The sequence below is a fragment of the Schistocerca cancellata genome, chromosome 5 (assembly GCF_023864275.1).
Source record: "Schistocerca cancellata isolate TAMUIC-IGC-003103 chromosome 5, iqSchCanc2.1, whole genome shotgun sequence".
Lineage (NCBI taxonomy): Eukaryota > Metazoa > Arthropoda > Insecta > Orthoptera > Acrididae > Schistocerca > Schistocerca cancellata.
The window spans coordinates 531,528,825-531,550,960 of record NC_064630.1 but is presented as its reverse complement, the minus strand read 5'-3'; the positions used below and the strand labels follow the sequence as shown (position 1 = coordinate 531,550,960).

Here is a 22,136-nt window from a genome sequence, read left to right as displayed (position 1 = left end):
GATATTGAACAGTGATGTTTGGGCGAAACTTGGTGGTAAAGTTTGAAGCTGGAGCCGAGTAGTAAGGATGAAACAAATGTAACAAGGTCTGATAGAATCTCCCAAACAAAAACTGTGCCAGAAAAATATCAGGAACAGGCAAAGTATGATATTAACTAGGAAACATCAGTAAGACATCTTCATGTGAATGTGAAGCTTGAATTTCTGACATTTGTGTCTTAGGTGTTCGAATGAAATGTTTGGCCTTACTCTTAGACTGTGGCGAGAATGGTGCTGTATTCCTTTAAAGATAAAGGAGGTCCATTGTCAGAAATAATTATTTGCGCCAAGCCTTCGAGAGAAAATACAGAAGCGAGTGCCTTATTGATGGTGCTAGTGGCAGTCATCAAACACATTGGGCAAGGGTATTTACTGTAATCATCGACATTAATCAACTAATGTGTTTGTCAAAAGGGGACAACAAAGTCTATATAGAGGCTTTACCATGGAGTATCAGAATGAGGCCACAACAAAAATTAGTAGCGAACAGCAGTCTAATTGTCCATGCAAGTGCAACATTGAGCCATCACACATTCTATTTGCTTATCTTAAACAAGCCAACTGTTGGCACACCAGCTGCTTGGTGCAGACTGTCCCCCAATGATCTTTTTGAAGAAGACTTAATGCCCGCTGTTGTAATGAGGCAGGGATTAACAACCTTGTCTGTTTGTTAGATGTGGGAAGCAGAATCACATCATTCAGAAGAGATAAACTGTTGCAGTGCACAAACTATCTTCACACAAAGGATCAGGAATACATTTCTGAGAGCACAGCCTACCTTTGGGATTGTAACTTTTTAGCAATTGTGGCGATTGGTCATAATCCATTGCTCGTGTGATCCACTGTGAATCAATCAGAAAAAAATACAGTGCATGTGAATCAGAAGAATCGATACATAAACAAGAAGCTTACAACGTTTTGAAAGCTGCATCTGTGCCAGCAGGTAAACGGGGCAATATGTCAGTGTTTGCATGTTGCACCTTCGGGCAATACCAAATTTTATACAAGTAATTTGACAATAATAGCGAACAACATTGAAGCATTTGCACCATGAACTTGTTTTGATGGATGAAACAGTGCACTCAAAGGCTTATAGTCCTTGGCCTGGAAAAATTTTCTGCTATACAGGTAATGATTAAATTTGATGACACTACAGAGTGTAGCCAGGGCTTTTTACTCCAGCTGACTATAATTAATGCCAGCACTGTTCAGAGTTTTGGAAGCAAATGTGATGGTGTGGTCTGTTTTGCCAATTTTGTGGGATATAAAACGTCCCCTACACCATGGGATGAAGAGTCGACTGCAAGCTTAAGTGGTTTCAGCAAATCATAGTGCATTAGGCAAGGTTGACGAAGTAATGTATTTTTAGTCTTTAAGAAGCTTGGTCATAGTCTTTTGTCCAATGGAATGGAATGTATTTACGTCTGAGGCATTTCATTTTAGGCACGGCATTTTTACCACATTAGGAATGAACTTCATGTAATAAGCCAATTTCCAAGAACAGCTTTCAGCTATATGAATTCTTAGGAGATGCTAGTTGCTGAGTTGTTTGCAAATGTTTTCATTGAAGGATGAGCACCATTGATGTGATGTCATGTCTTAAGTATTCAATTGTTATGTTGAAAAAGAATGTTTCTGCAAGTTACTTTTGAGACCAGCCTCTGTTAAAACTTGAAAAATACAGTCCAAATTTTTGAGGTGTCATTCTAGTGTTCGTTCAGACATGATTATGTCATCAAGGTAATTAAAACAAGATGGCATCTTGGACATAACTTGTATGAGAAATTTTTGAGACAATGCAGGCACGGAAGCACTTCCGAAAGGTAAGTATTGATATTGAAACAAGCTAACAGAGTATACAGAATAAAAATTTTCTTTGTCTCTTCTTTCTAATGGTAATTGAAGATAAGCTTCTGCAAGACCAATTTTTGAGAGTTGGCCTCCCACTAGGTGAGCAAAAATTTCTTCCATATGTGGGAGCAGGTAGGAATCAATGACTGTCTGTGAACTGAGAGTGCATTTGAAATCTGCACAGAGACGAATCTTCCTTTTTGGCTTATGAATGATGACTAAGGGTGGATGCCCACTGACGTTTTGAAATAATTTTTAAGACACCAATAGATTCCAGTCTCTGAATCCCTGTAGCTACTTCATTGTGTGATGTGTGAAGCACAAGGCTTGCACAGCAAAAATTTGGGTTGGCCAACAGCTTTCAGCATAATGAGAGCATGAAAATCTTTTCCACATCCTAGAGAACTGTTGAACATATTTTGATACTTGTCACAGAGTTGTAGAATTGCATCACGGGAAATTTTTGTATCAATAGCATGCACATTGTCCTGTGTGCCTAATCTGAGGGAATTAAACATATCCATGCCAAAAATATTTGGACTTTTGTGTGAGCAAACTATAGTGAAAGGTACTTCCTTACTCATTTTTTGGATTTTGCAGTTATGCGGCACCTTCTACGACTGAAATGCTGTTGCCATTATAGGTGGTGAGATGTGGACTTGATGTTTGCGAATGTCCTTGACTAGTTTTTTTTGCATGTATCTAGGTTAAGCAACATGACAGGAGCTCCAGTATCTAGTTCAAGAAGCACTGACTGGTTACGAATTTGCCATGTAATCCACAGTTTGCGATGTGTTCTCTGAATAAAATTGTCCATCCCGTGTTGCAAAAACCTGTCTTCTGTCTCCGTCTGTGCACCAGAGTGCTTTCATGAATTTTGAGATTGGGAGAGCCTTTTTGAAGTATGTGGTATTCGAATCAAATGCATGTGTGTGCATTTTCTGCATCTTCATTTGTCTGATTTTTGTGCTGAATTTGAACACGAAATGATATTGGTTTCCATTTGTTCCTCCTTTGCTTTATTCCCACGTGAAACAGACAAGAGTTGCCTAGTCTTTTGCACGCAGGCTGTCCTGTGCGATGACAAAAATTGCATTCAGCTCACTTGAAGAAGCAATTCTTCCATTCATGATTGACGTAGCATTTGACACATGACTTTGCTTTGGATGCAACTGGAGCAGTGGAATTGGGTTTGTGCCAGCCCAGAAAACACTGACTGTTGTTGTGTATTTGGCCTTGTTTACTTGATGCTGACTTATGAGTGCTGGGGTCAGGGCTGTGGCTGGTGCATGGGTTGTCTGCCTCAAGTCAATCACACTTGGCTAAATCGTGAACTTTGTATACATTGATAACTTGAAGCACTTCACCTAGACTAAGGTTGTGATGTTTTAGAATTTAGGCACTCAGTCTCTGACCTGATAGATTCTGAATAATGGCATCCTTTGGGATGGCATTTCATCCTGATCAGTTGCACCACAGACACTGTTGAATTTATAGTCTCTAGTTATGCTGTGCAATTCATTCTTTATAGGGCTGATTACTACAAAGTTGCATACAGAAAAATTTATACTATGCACCAGAAATATGTATTTGACTCTCAAAAAATTCATCTAATCTTGCAATTATAACCTCATAGGGCTGTGTTTAGGGCTAACTGAGGGGAAACAATCTCACTGTGAGGTGATAGGTGTACTCTACTACACATGGAAAGACAAATGCACAACGTTATCCGTGTGTGATTTTGTAGGCACCAAAATGTTGGTGCAGCTGTGTTGTGTGTTCTTTCCACGTTTCCTTTGTCTCACCGAACTGTTAGAAGGGCGGAGTGGCTGCTGAATTCTGTCTGTACCTTCTGGTGCCTTTTGTTCCAGGGCTGCTTGTGCTTGTACGTGCAAGAAACTGCTGACAGCAGTTCTATTATTTGTTTACTTTGAAACTGACAGGAGATGTTAGAAACTGTTCAGCACTTAGGTGTTACTCTTCCTGGTTTGCCATGATTCCTTAAATATCTCAATTTAAATATTGCAACTTATGTATTTCAGATTAACACACACACACACAAAATAATTCAGTAGAAAGAAAAAAAGTTCTGCTCTGGTTTCCCAAGCTCCTTGTACCACTTCTTTTTTCTTGTTGCCAATCTGTTATGTCTTCCTTGCATGCTGTATGGTTGTTTCGTGGATTTAGGAATGAGAAACAGATGCCATTCATGAACAGAGAATTCAGATATTAATTTATTCTACTTAATATCAAAGAGTGAAAATAATACATAACTTTGTTGCTTAATTCACAGCATCAGTTGCAAACAGTATATTTGAATATAGAATTATATACAGACACAAAAGGTTTATAAATTTGTCACTTTTCAATACAATGTCTATTCCAATGTCAAGCCCTGGCCACTGTGAAAGTCTGTAAATTCTTTTCAACTGGCACACACACAAAAAGGGGGTTGTTCAGCAGTGTTCAGGCTTAAGTACACCTGCTGCTGGAACTGCAGAGAGGGGATGCTTGCATCTCATTGGCAGCAGTGTAATTGTTCGTGGCAGCACCCTTGTGCCACAGTGGCAGCCGTAGGAAATGCAGTGGTGTAACTGGCTGCGTTTGTATTTGAATGTGCAGCTGACCAAATAATGGCCAAAACCACAGTTCCTTTCTATACTTTCTTTCCTCCCACATCCTTTACTGTCTCAGTATCCATAACACATGTAATGATTTCCCTCCCTCCCTCACTATCCTCCCTATTACCGAGAACAAAAGTTCATTTCTAGTATTTGAATTAATGTACGCTGTATTTATTTTGTGAAATTCTTTTTGTCAATATTGCTATAATGACCTCTTTCATACACCACCTCTTTTTTTCCCCCCTAGACAATGTAGGTTCATCTGTCATCACTAAGTCAGTCATTTCTGAAGCAGAAGCTCAAAGTACTTTAACAGAATGTATCAGTGCTACTAATCCAGGTGACATAATTATTGAGAAAAATATTATTACCAGTCAAAGAAATGACAAAGAATTCCATGAATTAGACCATGGTGATCTTGGTAAGAAACTAATATTTGGTGTAGTTAACCAGTTTTGGTTTTAAATAATGTGATAACTAGACTAGTGTGTGCATGAGATGATCTGTGTGTAATTTATTAAATTTAGTGTAGTATTGACATTATACGATTCAATGTTTTAATTTTTTCATATTAGATGTAAATGAGCCAGAGGTTTTAAGTGCTGATGGAAACAATGCTGGAACTGAAAAATTGGCCACTAATATTAAAGTGAAAAGTGTTGGCTCCATGCAAAGAGCTTCAACTGAAGTCCATGATCTGAAAAATGCAGATTCTGGTAAGAAACAAATACTTAATTGCATTAATTTATTTTGTGGCAGATCTATCAGCAGTGCAAGAGTAGGAAGAAATAATAGTTTAGTATTTTGGATTCGGGTTGTGTTGCAGTCAATTTTACAGATATAGCTGTCTGCCTGGTAACCTGCTTCTAACGAGAACAACAGAGGTCATTTATCTGTAAAATATATACAAACTTTGTATCAGGGTCCCTCAAAAGCGTTATGAATGATTGTAGTCCATATCATTGTTATATTTCAAAGAATGACACATAGAAGGAACCACTAAGTCACACTGGCTGTAGGAAGCTTCCACAGTGTCTCTCCATGACTGATCATTTGGGAAAGGCACACATACAATTAAATACATTCCCCCTTCCATCATCTGACATCTAGTTCATCAACTTCCGTTACATGATTCACATTTATTTTAGTCAAACTGAAGTTTTGTTTTTGACCATATGAGTATTCAAAATGCAGATTTTCGTATCATATTTTTTATTGTTATACTATACCAAAATGGGCATACTTACAAGTGCTGAGAGTAGGAAGTAGTTACTCAAATCTAAATTGGGAGATGACACAAGGTGCAGAAATTGACACTAGAGTTACTAAAACCCAAATGGGGTAATAGTACATGGGGAGTTATAAGAACTATATTGAGTGGCACATAGCATGAGCTAAATGAAATCCTTTTGGTAAAGGTCCTTTTTGGGAGACTACTTTAACATGTGAGAAAAGAGAAATACTGTATCAGGGCTGGACCACTATCATTGATCTGGTGACCTTTCTAGTGGCGTGGATATGCTTATTAAAGAATAGGGGAGAAAACTGCCCCAATGAAAACAGCGAAGGTAATCATTATCTATCGAAGTTTCAAAAGTGAAGAGAAAGTAAATTCTTTTAGGCAGACAAAAGAAACAACAATCTGAAAACAAAGTAAGAAATGGTCAACAAAATAAAACCTCACAGGTATTTATCCCCTATACCACAAATAATCTAGAGAATCAAGTACTCTCTAGTATGTCTTTCCTGAATCAAGTGTTCTCAAATGGATCTTACCCTATTCACATGTGAGGAAATGAGGAACGTTCAGTGTAGGGGTCAGGATAGTGGTCATTATGGTACAGTCATAGGCACTAATGTGGGGAGTCAGGTCAAAAAAATGAGGGATATATAAGACTAAAAAGAAGTGAAGGAAGGAATAGTTACTGTGAAAAAATGCCGAGACCAAAGAAATTAATGTAAATTAAGGCCATGTGGGTGACAAGAACCAAGGGCATCATGTGTACCTTGCTGCTCTTCTCAGGAAAGAAAGAAATACCTTGTTTCCATAGATTGGACTAGGAGTGAACATTGCTTTGTTAATGTTGATTGTTAAAATTATATGTATATAATTAACTGTTTGAGGATAGATCACAATCCACCAAATAGGAAGGTGCTGCACAGTAGATGAGCAAATAGAAAAGATGGAGAATAGCTTGCTTATTTTTCATATCTTTAAACTTGAACACTTACCCCACCCACAAAGACACACCTGGTGTTAGTAGTATGTCCTCAGAATCCTATTATATTCCATCCTAAGTTTTTATTAAGTGGGTGGTGGTGGTGGTGGTGGTGGTGGTGGTGGTGGTGGTGGCGATGATGACATGTCTAAAAAGTTGCAAATAATGGTTCTGATATCCATCTGGGCATCCAGATTTAGGTTTTCCTTGATGTTCATAAATTGATCACAGTAAGTTTCTTTGAAAGGGCCTGACCTAATTCCTTTCCCATCCTTCGTCAGTCTAAACTTATGTGTTGTCTTCAGGACATTAAATGCTAGTCTTCCTTCCCTTTCCAGTAACAACTGTTATTGAATCTTTGGACATGTGTTATGTTGTAGTGGTCTCCACATAAGAAGGTGAATGGTGGGGTGATGCACAGTGGCTAGCAGCAGTGTCCCACATGACACTCCAACCAATAGTGTCACTGTGCTGCAGCTGCCTGTAGCACTTGCTTTGGAGTGGGCATGGTGCATTTAGCGTTGAGTTTCATGTACTGTGAGGTCACTTAGTCCTATAGTGTAAATTATGGGTGACTTAAAGCAAACATAAGAAGTATTAGGTTGTGAAGCAACAGTGATAGTTTCCCAAACATACAAATTCTAACTAGGGAGACTCTGAATAAGAATCAGTAGCCTGATGTAGCTCTCTCTCATCTTACCAGTTACCAGGGAAGGTGACAGGTGGAATGTGAGGCATGAGACAAAGGCAGGGAGTACTCTGGTGACACAAGCATTCTCCATCTCTCTTTGTGCAGAACGTAAACACGCTGCTGCCATCGTAAGTGCACACTATAGTGTTGGCATATGTAATTATTTAAAATTGATTAGTTTGTAAATAGAACTTGTTGAAATGTTTTTATCATTTGCTGAAGTTAAATATTAGATTTGCCTGCAAAACTTGACACACTTATCCAACAAAGTGTTCAATGCTCTTTTGTACAATATGTGTTCTAAAATGAAAACACCTACTTCTGTTAAAAATGTAAAAATAGACTAGTCTCCATGGTAGGTTTCTGTCCAGCAATGTGACTGATAGAAATGACAATTTTTTTTCCACTTTTGATGTTTTTGTTTAGCTCAGCAACTTCAGGATTGGTTTGGTGCAGTTCATTTCTTTCACTTGCCAGTTACCCTCTTCCTTTCAGTATATCTGCTGCATTGCCTTACATGGGCTCCTATTCCCTAAAACCCAACAGCCTGCTCTCAATCCAGCCTCAATTTTTCACTTCCATTCTGCAGTAACATTCTTTTATGAATATTTTTTAGTCTTGTGATAGTTGATTTACGATATTAATTTTCACATCTATCTGATCTTGCCTTCTGTTGGTATGTCATCAGTATCTGTGCCTTCCTTCCTTTCAAGTTTGAGCAAAACTTTTTCCAATTTAAAAATAAATATTGAATATCCCCTAATATCTTCTTGCACTTTGTTCTCAGTTTCAGTAGATCTGTTTTCTTCTGTTCAACTACAAAGCTTCTGTATGTGTTGTTCTTATCTTCTCACCTTATTTTCTTCTTCCATCACCAAATTATCCTTCTCATCTCTCATCATTGGTCTCCACCTTTTGTGCTCCATAATATGATCATCAGTGTGCAGCATCTACATTAACCTGTTTTGATTTTGTATATATCTTATGACATCTTTCCTCCATCCATTCTTCATTAGATTTTGTACATTTTTGATTGTTTTCATACCTGAGTTACGTATATTGTAGTTGTTCCCTACAAAATTTTTACATTTTTGTTGCTTGTGTATGTGAGTATCTTGCCTGATACCCATAACTGCCTGCTTTTTATCTTGTTCTATCCTAGTAGACTTCTTTCAAGGTATTCCATCAGTATTCCACAGCAATAACTCATAGTTTTTTTATTTGTAGTCTTACAAGCAGTCAGAGTTTTTAGTTCCTTCAGCTTGTTTTAAGTCTCTCAACATTTCAACTGCTTTCTCATTAACTTCTTAAATGTAAACTGTCATTAGGTTATGATCATTATGAATATATAACTTCTTGGATAACTCCTGTAGTTTATAATCAATCTTTCCTTTTCATCGTATCCGCCTAAGTCTCCTATGAACTGTGGTTCAGGGTGACTTCTTCAAACTCTACCCCTTTTCCTAAAGCTCTCCATTTCCTTTCCCTTCACTCCTGTTCCTTCCCCTTCAACCCTTCCATCAGAAGAAGGAGCCACTGGCTTCAAAAGCTTGCATTAGTAAAACCTTTTTTTGTATGCGTGTTCTCCTGCTAACGGATGGTGAGTAGATTTTTTTATGTATCCAATTACATTATATTGTCAAAAATTTATTATTTTCATTGTCATACATTAGTTAAGTTTCACTGTCACCTAAATCTGTGATTGGCATGTGTAGTTGGATGAATGCTTCTTCTATTTGCTGCAGATAACGCTTCATTCTGTTAATAATTTTCTTTTTTGTTATTGTCATAGTTTTGAACTACCATTTTCTAACCAGTGAGGAAGAATTCTGTGATCCCCATTCCAAAATTCCTCCCTCTTCTGACCATTGCATCACTGATTTCTAAAATATCTGTCTCCATCCTGTGTATTTTAGCTTCTAGATTTTTCTACTTTCCCTGTACTACCTTGGCAATTTAGGATTCCACATGCCCTTGCAAATTGGTATTCTCCACATCTCATGACTGGACCCTTGATTTTCATATAGTTGAATATTGTTTTCCTTTGCTCCTATGCACATGAAACGTGTGAATGTTCACAAATTATGTTGCCAGTGTTGATACATTTTATTTTATTGTTACGTATTTTTATGTATTTCGCTATAATTAAATGCTTTTACATATTTTAACTGTATGCTACACAAAATTACATAATGCTTTTTCACCCTTCTTCTTACTTACCAAAAAATCTGAATCCAACGTACCATAAAAGTTTGACAGAAAGTACATTATCGTTAAAAATTATCTGGAGGGAAATCTGCCATCTTCCAAATGTAACCTTTTACTGTGAACTAACCTGAACAGAGATACTAACTAGATATGGAAGCATTGGGCTAAACCCTGTATTTAAATATTATGCAGTACATACTAATATTTGATTTCTTATGGTCATAGCCTTCAGAATGGGGACAATTGTTCAGTACTATTAAAATCTACTCCTGATATCCACGTTTTAATCCCTTGAGCCAGATAATGTACTTAAATTTGGTAATGAAAAATTGAACTTAATTGAAGCTGAATGAATGTAATACTATTAACAGAATTTTGATACCTGAAGCTAACTTTTAACTGTAAGCAAAATAACAGAAGTATTGAGTTACCGAGAGACACACACAGAAAAGGGAATGAAAACTTTTCTGGCTTTTGGAAGAAATCCTTTGACAAGCTATAGCAACAGACACACACCTTTTTGCTTGCTGTTTGACAAAGGATATCTTCTGAAGTTGTGTGTGTATTTTTGTGCGCCTCTCAGTGCTTCTGCTCTTCGGCAAGTGTTCTCCTTCACTCCTAAATTATTTATGTTCAACCAAAACTTACCATACTATATTTGCAAGCAAAATAAGACATTTTTCAGTTTGAACAAAACAACATTGCTAATTTATTTATTTTTCAGAGAAAAAATGCACTTCAGATACTCCAAAAAGAAAGTTATTTCATAATCGAAATAAAACTAGGGAATATATACTCCAACAGAAACAAAAACGAAAAGAAAGATTTGCCACTGAACAAAGCAAAAAGAACATGGAGGATGAAATGAAGAAAGTTAAGCTTCAAACGCTGAGGGAAAAATCCCGAAGAATTGTTAAAACAAATGTTAAGAAATCATTATCTAAAAAAAGAAGTCCAGAAAAAATAAATAATTCGGTAAGTCCAAATAATAAATTCTTTGTTTGAATATATCTATTTGGCCTGATAGAAATAGGTAAAACATGTATTATGTTATCTGAAAGTCTAGAGAAGTTTGAAGAAAGTAAAAGAAGGCTTGCTCACGCAAATTTAAAGGAACCTGAATTCCACTCTGTTACCTGAATGTCGTAGTCTCTGTACTAGACATTTGCTTTATGAGGTCTGTTCAAAAAATTCCGGAACTTTGTCCACAAAATTTTTCTACATTTACAATTTACTTATTGTGAATGGTCTCCTTCAAAATACTCTCCTCCACAATTGATAAAACGCTCGCAGTGCTGTTTCCACTTCTGGAAGCAGTCTTGGTACGCCTCTTGCTGGATTGTGAAACGTGCTGTCTGTGAATTTTCTTTTATCTCGTCTATTGCTGCAAATCTTGGTTTCACAAGGGTTTTCAACTTTGGAAATAAAAAACAGTCCACATGGGCCAGTTCTGGAGAGTACAGAGGATGAGACAGCACAGTGATTTTGGCTTTTGTGTAGTAGTCACACACTAACCACAGTGAGTGTGCAGATGCATTATCGTGATCCAAGAGCCATGAACTGTCTCACGACATTTCAGGCCATTTGCTTCTCACATTTACTTGCAGACATCACAGCTTGTCCAGATAGTACCGTTGATTAACTGTTTGTCACTGTGGCACAAATTCATGATGAAGTAATCCTTCAAAGTCAAAGAATACTATCAGCATGGCTTTGACATTTGACCTGACCTGACAAGCCTTTTTTGGTCTTGAACAACCTTTCCCGACCATTGTGAAGATAGAACCTTGGTCTCATCATTATAATCATTGCCATTATGATTCTCTTAAGGAAAATCTCATTCTCGCTTGCACAATCCAAAAACTCTTCATAGCTTGTGAGGCGAAAGTCTTTCTGGTCTTGACTCATGAGCCGTGGGGTGAATTTGGCAGCAGCACGATGCATTGCAAGATGTTGTATCAGGACTTCATGACATGATCTATCTGAAATGTTAATTTCTTCTGCAACTTCTTACTGTCAGTCTGGGATTGGAATGCACAATTTCTTTGACATTCCTGACATGAGTGTCATTGTTAGATGTTGAAGGGCATCCTGAACAAGGGTCTCTGTAAAGCTTTTCTTGAGTTTCACGCAAAATTTAATGCAGACTTGTTGCTCCTCTAACTCTTCCAACTTGAAATTTGTAAACTGTGTGACACAACATTCTACTCAATACAGCACTGAACAGTAACTAACAGACATACAACAATGAAACTGCTGACAGTTACACTTTGAACACAGGTGTGTGCAGGGATGCCAACTGGATTTCACTCTTGACACACCATTGGCACGAAATTACAAATGTTCCAGAACTTTTTGAACAGACCTTTTATTTCTAACTATTGCTTTATGAGTCTCGTTGGGAGGGAGTGGGGGAGGGGGGGACTTGAAAACTGTAACAGTTTAAAATAATTTTAAAAAATGGAAGTGGTACATATCTTAACATTACATTATTTTAACATTACATAGGCCTATAACAACAGTAGTATACAAGAAAAATACTTTCACTGTTGACATTTTTGATGTCTGCAATAACTTTAGATAATTACATCACTTCAAACTGATTATATATCTGGAACATGTAACACTAGTGGATGGGTAGATGTGTGGTAAAAATATCCATAATGTTCCTGCATATATGCAGTAAAAAGCAGAAATAATGCAGTGATGTGTCTGGTAACACCCCTTTGGAAATTTTTACTCTGGAAGAAGCTTTAATGAGCTAATCATTTGTGCTAAAAATTGCAGCATACCCTTCAGAATGTATGAATTTTAATGCTTCCATTATTCTGGTATGTGCCAGACATGTACATGCTTTAATTTGGCGTATAAAACCATAAGGTTTTGTTCTATTTCTTCACATCTGAGGTTACATCTGTGACCTTTACATGAAATTGTGATGTCAGTAGCACTCTCAGTAGCCTGTAAATTATCTAGTAGAAAGTGTGGAGACAAAAATCCTCCATCACAAGCATATCCAATAAACTTAGACAGGTAATGTGTGCTCTGTCACCAGGAAACAGTTTTCCCAACTCATCTCTAGAGAGACCACAAAAATCATTAGGTCTCTAAGAAGTAGTTACTCTTCTGACTATATTGGTACCTCAACCAGTGTACTAAGATCTTATGCTGACTTGATAGGGCCACCCTTGAGTTACTTTGTAATCAGCCAATGAGTCAAGGAATATTTCCAGGAAGATTGAAATATGCATTAACAAAGCCAATATGCAGATGTGGAGATACATAATTGACCTCTAATTATATACTGATGACACTTCTTCCTGTGTTCTCAAAAAAATTTTGAGAAAGTAGCTTGTGACAAAATAATGATTTATCTATCGGAGAACAATCTTTTAACATCAGTTCTGTTTGGACTCCTTAAGGCCTTTTCTACTGAGAATGCAATATACCATCTCACAAACTCAATTCTACTACAGTTAAACAACAAAAGTTACCCTGTTGGCATTTTGTGTTGTATTACCAAGGGCTTTGACTGTGTAGATCATAAAATTCTGCTTTGGAAACTGAAATGGTATGGCTTTAAATGTCTTCCACTTGCATGGAGGAAGTCATATCTTAACAGTGGAAAGCAGAGGGTCACTTCGGCAACTGATACAATGTGAATAAGATTAAATTCGGAGTGGGGAAACATTAAATATGATATGCTGCAAGTGCAAAGCTTGGCCTGCTGCTATTCTTGGTCTACATAAAGGACTTTCAGAGGGGGAGCATTGGAGGGATTTTCAAAAACTGTATGGTTCGATGATGATACAAGTATGTTGACAAAACATTCAAATGTCCATCCATATCAGATACAGTCAGTAGAAGTGTGGAAGAGGCTTACAACTTCTTTGCATTCTTTAACCTGCAAAAACTTACTTTAGAAATCAATGGGCATACACTGGATGAGGCACCATGTGTTAATTTCCTGGGCATTTAGGTGGATAATAAACTGAGGTGGCAATATCTTGTGGACATTAATGACGAAGCTCAGTTCTCCTGCTTTGCTCTCAGAAATCTCTTTCTCTCTGTTGGCCCACAGACAGGATCGTTAACTTACTTCACATACTTTCACCAATGCTATTGTGCAGCATAATCTTCCGGGGCATTGCAGCTAAGATAGAAAAGTGTTTATTCTACAGAAGCATGCAATAAGAATACTGTGTAAAGTTGATAACTGAACATTTTGCATAAACTTCTTCAGGGACGTACGAACTCTTCCAGGTAAACACCAATGCATGTATTCTAATGGTATTTGTGATTAGTAACAGGAGAAAATTTAGGATGAACTCAGCAGTTCTCGACCACGATAGTACAAGTAGAAATAATTTTTGTATAGAATATGCACCCTTCTCTATGGTTCATCCTGGGCAAAAGTCTGTAATAGATTGCCAGCAAAAATCAGGAGAAAACTGAAAATCCCAAAAATATATAAATTCAAAGTAAAAAACTCTCACTATCTACTCCTACAATATATCCAAGCACTTGGACACAGGAATTTAGTTTCAGCATAACTTAATATTTGTATAAGATTGATCCTGATTTTGCCAGCTAGTAGGCAACTAATAATGTTCTGTGTAAAGTTGAAATGCTCTATTTAAATGTTAGGAGATGGGTAGTAATAAAGTTAAGATGAATTATTGAAGTGTTATAAGCTGAGTAGTAAGGGAGAGGAGGCAGTGGCTTTTTTCAAAGAAGCTTTTATTTCCCCTAATACACAAATGTATTTTAACGCAGAAGAAATGATCAGTTTGAGTAGATTAGTGCTAGTCGTAATTGGTCGTTGTTATACTTCACAGAAGTAGCAAGTAGTGGTTATTTGATGTATAAATTGACTTATTCCTCATCCTTGGAGGCTCTCCTTTATGATGAGATTGACTGAACATGTGTGAATGAATGAATGAATATCTGTCTTTAATGTCAGGGATCTGCTTTAATCCACTGCAAAAGCAGCCACATACCATGTAAGAACAACAATGTTAGTGTTAAATACAACTCAGCATAATAGTGCTAGTTTTCTGTGATGTACTGTTATCATGGTTTGGTTCAACAATACAGAAGGATTGCTTAAAAATGTAACAGTAGTGGTACTGTAAAAACCAAGACTTGATGTATTTTCAAGACATAAATATGTTACCATGACAAACATCTGGTACATCCATGATTTTCACTATTTTGTTTGTGGTGAACTGATGCTGCAGTGTTATTCTTTGGGATACCTGTGTAGAAAGCTAAGTACAGAGTTCATATATCGGCACATTATTTACATATATAAGCCAATATTCGTATTTTCCTTTGTGTGAGACCAAAGGCAGATTTGAAATTCTAGATTTTAATGTTTTACTGTTGGCTTGGTTTCGCATACTCTTTCGTTGTGTTAAGACTTGGGTGTATTGTGATATAGTTGTATTTTTGTACATTTGTGAGTACTGCACAAAATTCATACTATATTGTGAATTGTAAACTTAGTTTGTGGTTTTTAGAAACTTTTGTCAACTTTATCTTTAATAACACACTCAATTGAGAATGCCAATAAAAATACAACTACTTCTATGCCAAAACCAAAAACATAAGTCATACATCATCCTTATGTGTAGCTGGATTGATACTAGTTTGACATACAATAATCTGCAAGCAGAGTGAAGTTAACAAGAGCATAAACCGGTTAAATACAATGAGATGACATTTCTGCTTGGTGCACCACTTTTGATGCACGGCTGACAGTGTTGTCTGAAAGTGTTGCATCCTGGCAGCTGAGCTTAGCCACCAGTGCAGGCTAACTGAATAAAACATGACAGGCTGGTGCCTCGTATACAGCTGAACTTTGATGAATGGCAAGATGCTGGTGCATAGCATGGATGGTGCTTGTGCTCAGGAGTGCGACACCCTTGTCTCCTATGCTGCCTCTGTGGACATCATCTGTGCCACAGGTAGCTCCCTTTCAGTGTGCTGTGGAGAATGGGGCGATAAATCACTTGGGTCCTGATGAACTTGCAGAGGGCTGAAAACTAGACCAGAGGAGGATGAACTAGACCTAGTATCATGTAGGGCAGAATCAGTAGGACTGTTGAGGGTGGAGGTGAGGAAGGAGGAACAGATATGGGAACAGCAGGTGATCTTGTAGGAGGGTGAGGGGGTTGTTGGTGGCAAGCCTCCACTCAGAGGCGGAGTTGATACCAGTGGCAGGTCACCAGCTGCAATGTTAAGATGCACAGACTGTACTGGCTGTGGATGACTGCCAGAATCTAACACTCCCGGCACCCACACACATGAGCCCAGACCAGAGTCCCATGTGTGTAGCATGTTGTTGGAGGTTCCTTGACAGCCTCTGTGTTGTGAGCAGTAGATTTAGCATTGTGCATGGCAGCTGTGGGAATTAGTGAAGTTCGGTGGCAGGAGGAACAAGACTTTTGGTCAGGTGAATACAGGGTTATAAACACAAAGTCAAATAGGGGTAATGCAGGAGTAGGTTTAATAATGAATAGGAAAATAGGAGTGCGGGTAAGCTACTACAAACAGCATAGTGAAAGCATTATTGTGGCCAAGATAGATACGAAGCCCAAACCTACTACAGTAGTACAAGTTTATATGCCAACTAGCTCTGCAGATGACGAAGAAATTGAAGAAATGTATGATGAAATAAAAGAAATTATTCAGATAGTGAAGGGAGACGAAAATTTAATAGTCATGGCTGACTGGAATTTGAGTGTAGGAAAAGGGAGAGAAGGAAACGTAGTAGGTGAATATGGATTGGGGCTAAGAAATGAAAGAGGGAGCCGCCTGGTAGAATTTTGCACAGAGCACAACTTAATCATAGCTAACACTTGGTTTAAGAATCATGATAGAAGGTTGTATACATGGAAGAACCCTGGAGATACTAAAAGGTATCAGATAGATTATATAATGGTAAGACAGAGATTTAGGAACCAGGTTTTAAATTGTAAGACATTTCCAGGGGCAGATGTGGACTCTGACCACAATCTATTGGTTATGACCTGTAGATTAAAACTGAAGAAACTGCAAAAAGGTGGGAATTTAAGGAGATGGGACCTGGATAAACTGAAAGAACCAGAGGTTGTACAGAGTTTCAGGGAGAGCGTAAGGGAACAATTGACAGGAATGGGGGAAAGAAATACAGTAGAAGAAGAATGGGTAGCTTTGAGGGATGAAGTACTGAAGGCAGCAGAGGATCAAGTAGGTAAAAAGACGAGGGCTAGTAGAAATCCTTGGGTAACAGAAGAAATATTGAATTTAATTGATGAAAGGAGAAAATATAAAAATGCAGTAAATGAAGCAGGCAAAAAGGAATACAAACGTCTCAAAAATGAGATCGACAGGAAGTGCAAAATCGCTAAGCAGGGATGGCTAGAGGACAAATGTAAGGATGTAGAGGCTTATCTCACTAGGGGTAAGATAGATACTACCTACAGGAAAATTAAAGAGACCTTTGGAGATAAGAGAACCACTTGTATGAACATCAAGAGTTCAGATGGAAACCCAGTTCTAAGCAAAGAAGGGAAAGTAGAAAGGTGGAAGGAGTATATAGAGGGTCTATACAAGGGCGATGCACTTGAGGACAATATTATGGAAATGGAAGAGGATGTAGATGAAGATGAAATGGGAAATACGATACTGCGTGAAGAGTTTGACAGAGCACTGAAAGACCTGAGTCGAAACAAGGCCCCCGGAGTAGACAACATTCCATTGGAACTACTGACGGCCTTGGGAGAGCCAGTCCTGACAAAACTCTAACATCTGGTGAGCAAGATGTATGAAACAGGCGAAATACCCTCAGACTTCAAGAAGAATATAATAATTCCAATCCCAAAGAAAGCAGGTGTTGACAGATGTGAAAATTACCGAACAATCAGTTTAATAAGCCACAGCTGCAAAATACTAACGCGAATTCTTTACAGACGAATGGAAAAACTAGTAGAAGCCGACCTCGGGGAAGATCAGTTTGGATTCCGTAGAAATACTGGAACACGTGAGGCAATACTGACCTTACGACTTATCTTAGAAGAAAGATTAAGGAAAGGCAAACCTACGTTTCTAGCATTTGTAGACTTAGAGAAAGCTTTTGACAATGTTGACTGGAATACTCTCTTTCAAATTCTAAAGGTGGCAGGGGTAAAATACAGGGAGCGAAAGGCTATTTACAATTTGTACAGAAACCAGATGGCAGTTATAAGAGTCGAGGGACATGAAAGGGAAGCAGTGGTTAAGAAGGGAGTAAGACAGGGTTGTAGCCTCTCCCCGATGTTATTCAATCTGTATATTGAGCAAGCAGGAAAGGAAACAAAAGAAAAATTCGGAGTAGGTATTAAAATCCATGGAGAAGAAATAAAAACATTGAGGTTCGCCGATGACATTGTAATTCTGTCAGAGACAGCAAGGGACTTGGAAGAGCAGTTGAACGGAATGGATGGTGTCTTGAAGGGAGGATATAAGATGAACATCAACAAAAACAAATTGAGGATAATGGAATGTAGTCGAATTAAGTCGGGTGATGTTGAGGGTATTAGATTAGGAAATGAGACACTTAAAGTAGTAAAGGAGTTTTGCTATTTGGGGAGCAAAATAACTGATGATGGTCGAAGTAGAGAGGATATAAAATGTAGACTGGCAATGGCAAGGAAAGCGTTTCTGAAGAAGAGAAATTTGTTAACATCGAGTATAGATTTAAGTGTAAGGAAGTCATTTCTGAAAGTATTTGTATGGAGTGTAGCCATGTATGGAAGTGAAACATGGACGGTAAATAGTTTGGATAAGAAGAGAATAGAAGCTTTCGAAATGTGGTGCTACAGAAGAATGCTGAAGATTAGATGGGTAGATCACATAACTAATGAGGAAGTATTGAATAGGATTGGGGAGAAGAGAAGTTTGTGGCACAACTTGACCAGAAGAAGGGATCGGTTGGTAGGACATGTTCTGAGGCATCAAGGGATCACCAATTTAGTATTTTAGGGCAGCGTGGAGGGTACAACTTGTAGAGGGAGACCAAGAGATGAATACACTAAGCAGATTCAGAAGGATGTAGGTTGCAGTAGGTACTGGGAGATGAAGAAGCTTGCACAGGATAGAGTAGCATGGAGAGCTGCATCAAACCAGTCTCAGGACTGAAGACCATAACAACAACAACAACAACAACAACAACAACATGGCAGCTGTGCGGTAGCTCTGCCCTCTTCTCGCCAATGTGCAAGGGCCTCTAGGAACTAAGAAAGTGTGTGAGAGCCTCATATTCGAGTGTGCTATCAACATACTTCTTCATTTTATTTATGAACCATAAAATAACTCCACTGATGTACAGGGCAGAACGCAAACCAACCTTCAATGTCTTGAATGCATGGTCACCCCAGACAGGGGTCCTGCAAACACTTTGCCTTTCTTATCTTAAGCAGTTGATTTAGAGGATGGTAAACCAAATCTGCCTACAGAACAAACCTGTGGTAGTACATGACTTTGCCCATGAATGCCTGGAGCCCCTTACAGTCATAGGGCCCCCAGGGGCTCAGCATTTATTTGCTGGGTACGGGCTTGGCGACCCCGGGGTTCCTGAGCTGGAGACTGGTAGGCGCCACCAGTCCCCCGTCACCGTAAGCTCTGAGCGTACTTCAGCGACCACCGTGCGGCGCGGCGGTGGAACGTTGTGTGTCTCAGGGAATGGGGATCTTGGCTTGACCGCCCGGATCGCGAGGATGGAACAAACCTCTATAAAAAACCCCTCAATCTCAAGGTGTGCTGCGCGCTGATGAGATGCATGGCTGTTGAGGTGGAACAGTCGATAGCGGGCAACCTCTGGGGAACCTGCCGCACCTCAGTTGTATAAGGCTTACCTAGGCACGCGGGGCTCTGTCTAGGTGGACTTCTAGTTCCCTAGCTGCTCGTGGGACCGAGATGGATCCTTCGAACTCCTCTTTTCTTCCTCCCAGCGGAAAGGGTGGGCCGCTGGAAGGTTCTAACACCCAGTCTCTTAAGAGGGCCCGTGCAGTCAGTCCCCCTGACTCCGGCGCATCTTTGAAAAGTCCAGTCTTAGGTAACAGAATACATTCTGGTAATCCGAATGTGTTTCTCATTGTGAAACGGAAGGAGGGTAGTTTCGAGAAGGTTTCGCCCTTCTATATACAAAAGGGATTGGAGGGAATCTGTGGCTCCTTAAAATCGGTAAAGCGCTTACGTAATGGAACCTTGCTAGTGGAAACTTCCACTTCCCAGCAAGCCAATAAACTTCAGTCTGCTAAATGCCTTGGAGAGTATGCCATAGACACTGAACTGCACAGCACCTTGAACTACAGCAAAGGTGTTGTGACATGCCGAGATCTAGCTGATATTCCCAAGGAAGAACTGCAACGTGAGTGGGCTCCAGAAGGTATCGTTGATGTCCAACACATCATGAAGAGGGTTGATGGCACTCTTGTCAAATCCGACTCCTTTATTCTGACCTTCAGTAGCACAAAACTTCCTGAACATGTTAAAGCTGGCTTCCTTCGCCTTCGTGTGAGGCCTTATTTCCCAGCCCCAATGCGCTGTTTCAAATGCCAGCGTTTTGGGCATACCACTTTAGGCTGTAAAGGCGAAGCGACTTGTGGAAACTGTGGTCTGGCTGCTCATGAAGGAGTTGGTTGCTCGCGTCCGGCAAAATGTATTAATTGCTCTGGGAACCACCCTGTTTGGAGTAGGGACTGCCGCATATTTTTAGAGGAACGCAAGGTCCAGGAAATAAAAACAACCCAGCGTATCCCCTATGGTGAGGCCAAGAAGATCTTTAAGTCGATGCAACCTCCCACATTTGCTACATCTTTTGCCTCCCTGGTTCAGAAGCCTACTCCAAAAGTCGATGCCTCAACGCAGACCGAGGTGGTGAGTGTTGGCACTAACACCTGTAGCTGTCAGTGCACTTGCAACGCACCCAGTGTTTCAGAGCCAGTAGCCCCTACTCGAACGGCAGACAAAGGTACAGTGGCGAACTTGGGCCAGCCCCTAGCGCCTCCAACAGCTGAGGCTGTTCCCAAACCCAGTGCGCCAATTCCCACTCCCACATCAGCTCCCCCAAAGTCCACCAAACCACAGAAAGCTACCGTCCAGCAGCAACAGCGCGTCAAATCCCGTGGTAAACCATCGGACCATGCGGATGTTGTTTTACGTGAGGCTTCATCTGACTCTTCCCCAGAGTTGATGGAGTACGATGTATGTGTGGGGCAATCATCTCGTCCCACGCCTGCCCCTACACCTGCTGCGGTCTCCCCGCCCCGTCGGAGAGACAGGATGAAGGTGCTACCCCCAACATAGATGGCTCCCATACTCCAGTGGAACTTGCAAGGGTTCAGGACGCATGTGGAGGAACTTCGTCTACTCTCTCAGGGTAGACCACTGTGTCTCTGTCTCCAGGAGACGTATTTCCATCCATCTTACTCCCCTGAGCTACGAGGCTACACACTCCATAAAAAGGACGACCTGCGTGGAGAGAGAGCTAGAGGAGGCGTAGGTATTTTCGTCAGGACGGACTACCACTCCTCGCCTCTCTCACTTACAACGACTCTACAGGCCGTCGCTGTGTCCGTGCACGTGCGTCATCCATTGACGGTATGTTCACTTTACTTGCCCCCACATGATGCTCTTGATGAAGCAGCCCTCACCGACCTTCTTACCCAGCTCCCCCAGCCATTCATTATTTGTGGTGATTTTAATGCCCACAATGTGCTTTGGGGCTCTGCAATTACCTGCCCCAGGGGTAGAGCAATTGAGAGGCTTCTCCTGTCATCCTGTGCCTACTTGCTCAATGGAGGACAGAGTACTCATTTCTCCACAGCGACTGGGTCGTTCTCTGCCATTGATCTCTCGCTTTGCTCTCCGGCTCTTGCCGCCAGTGCTCACTGGGAAGTGGTCGCTGACTTGCACGGCAGTGATCATTTCCCAATCTGGATTCACCTGCCCGATGGCGTGGGCCCCGAAAGGAGACCACCACGATGGGTGCTCAGTGGAGCTGACTGGACACTTTATAGCCAGTTGGCCCAATTCGACCACTGTGCGAATGTTGAGATGTGGGTGGATCATATTACCAAAACGGTCCACCACGCCGCTGCAGCATCCATTCCACAGTCCACAGGCCACCGGAAGAGGCCACCTGTGCCTTGGTGGAGTGCCGAATGCCGCTCTGCGATCAGGACCCGGCGTGCGGCTCTGCGTCGGTTCAAGTGTCGGCCGACTGCTGAGAATCTTGCAGCCTTTCGGGTGGCGAGGGCAAGATGTCGCCGCATTATTCGTGAGAGCAAGAAGAGGTCATGGCAAACGTTCCTGAACACCATTAATCGTTCCACCAAAAGTTCCATTGTGTGGGAGACCATCAGGAGAATTTCTGGCAGAGGAGGGAGGTGCCCCATAGCTGCTGTAATGAATAATGGCACTCTCCACACGGATCCGCGAGACATTGCCCAGACTATGGCAGCGTATTTCGCCACAGTT

General features: G+C 40.2%; 1 protein-coding gene across 1 annotated transcript in view; it reads left to right on the top strand.

Moving 5' to 3' along the window:
• The window catches only part of LOC126188666 (uncharacterized), a 103,956-nt gene that overhangs the window by 40,184 nt on the left and 41,636 nt on the right, over positions 1-22,136 (top strand). Inside the window, exons 5-7 of the mRNA XM_049930271.1 lie at positions 4,762-4,935; positions 5,090-5,230; positions 10,357-10,607. Coding sequence (XP_049786228.1) covers positions 4,762-4,935; positions 5,090-5,230; positions 10,357-10,607 — 566 coding nt within the window. The remainder of the gene's footprint in view (positions 1-4,761; positions 4,936-5,089; positions 5,231-10,356; positions 10,608-22,136) is intronic.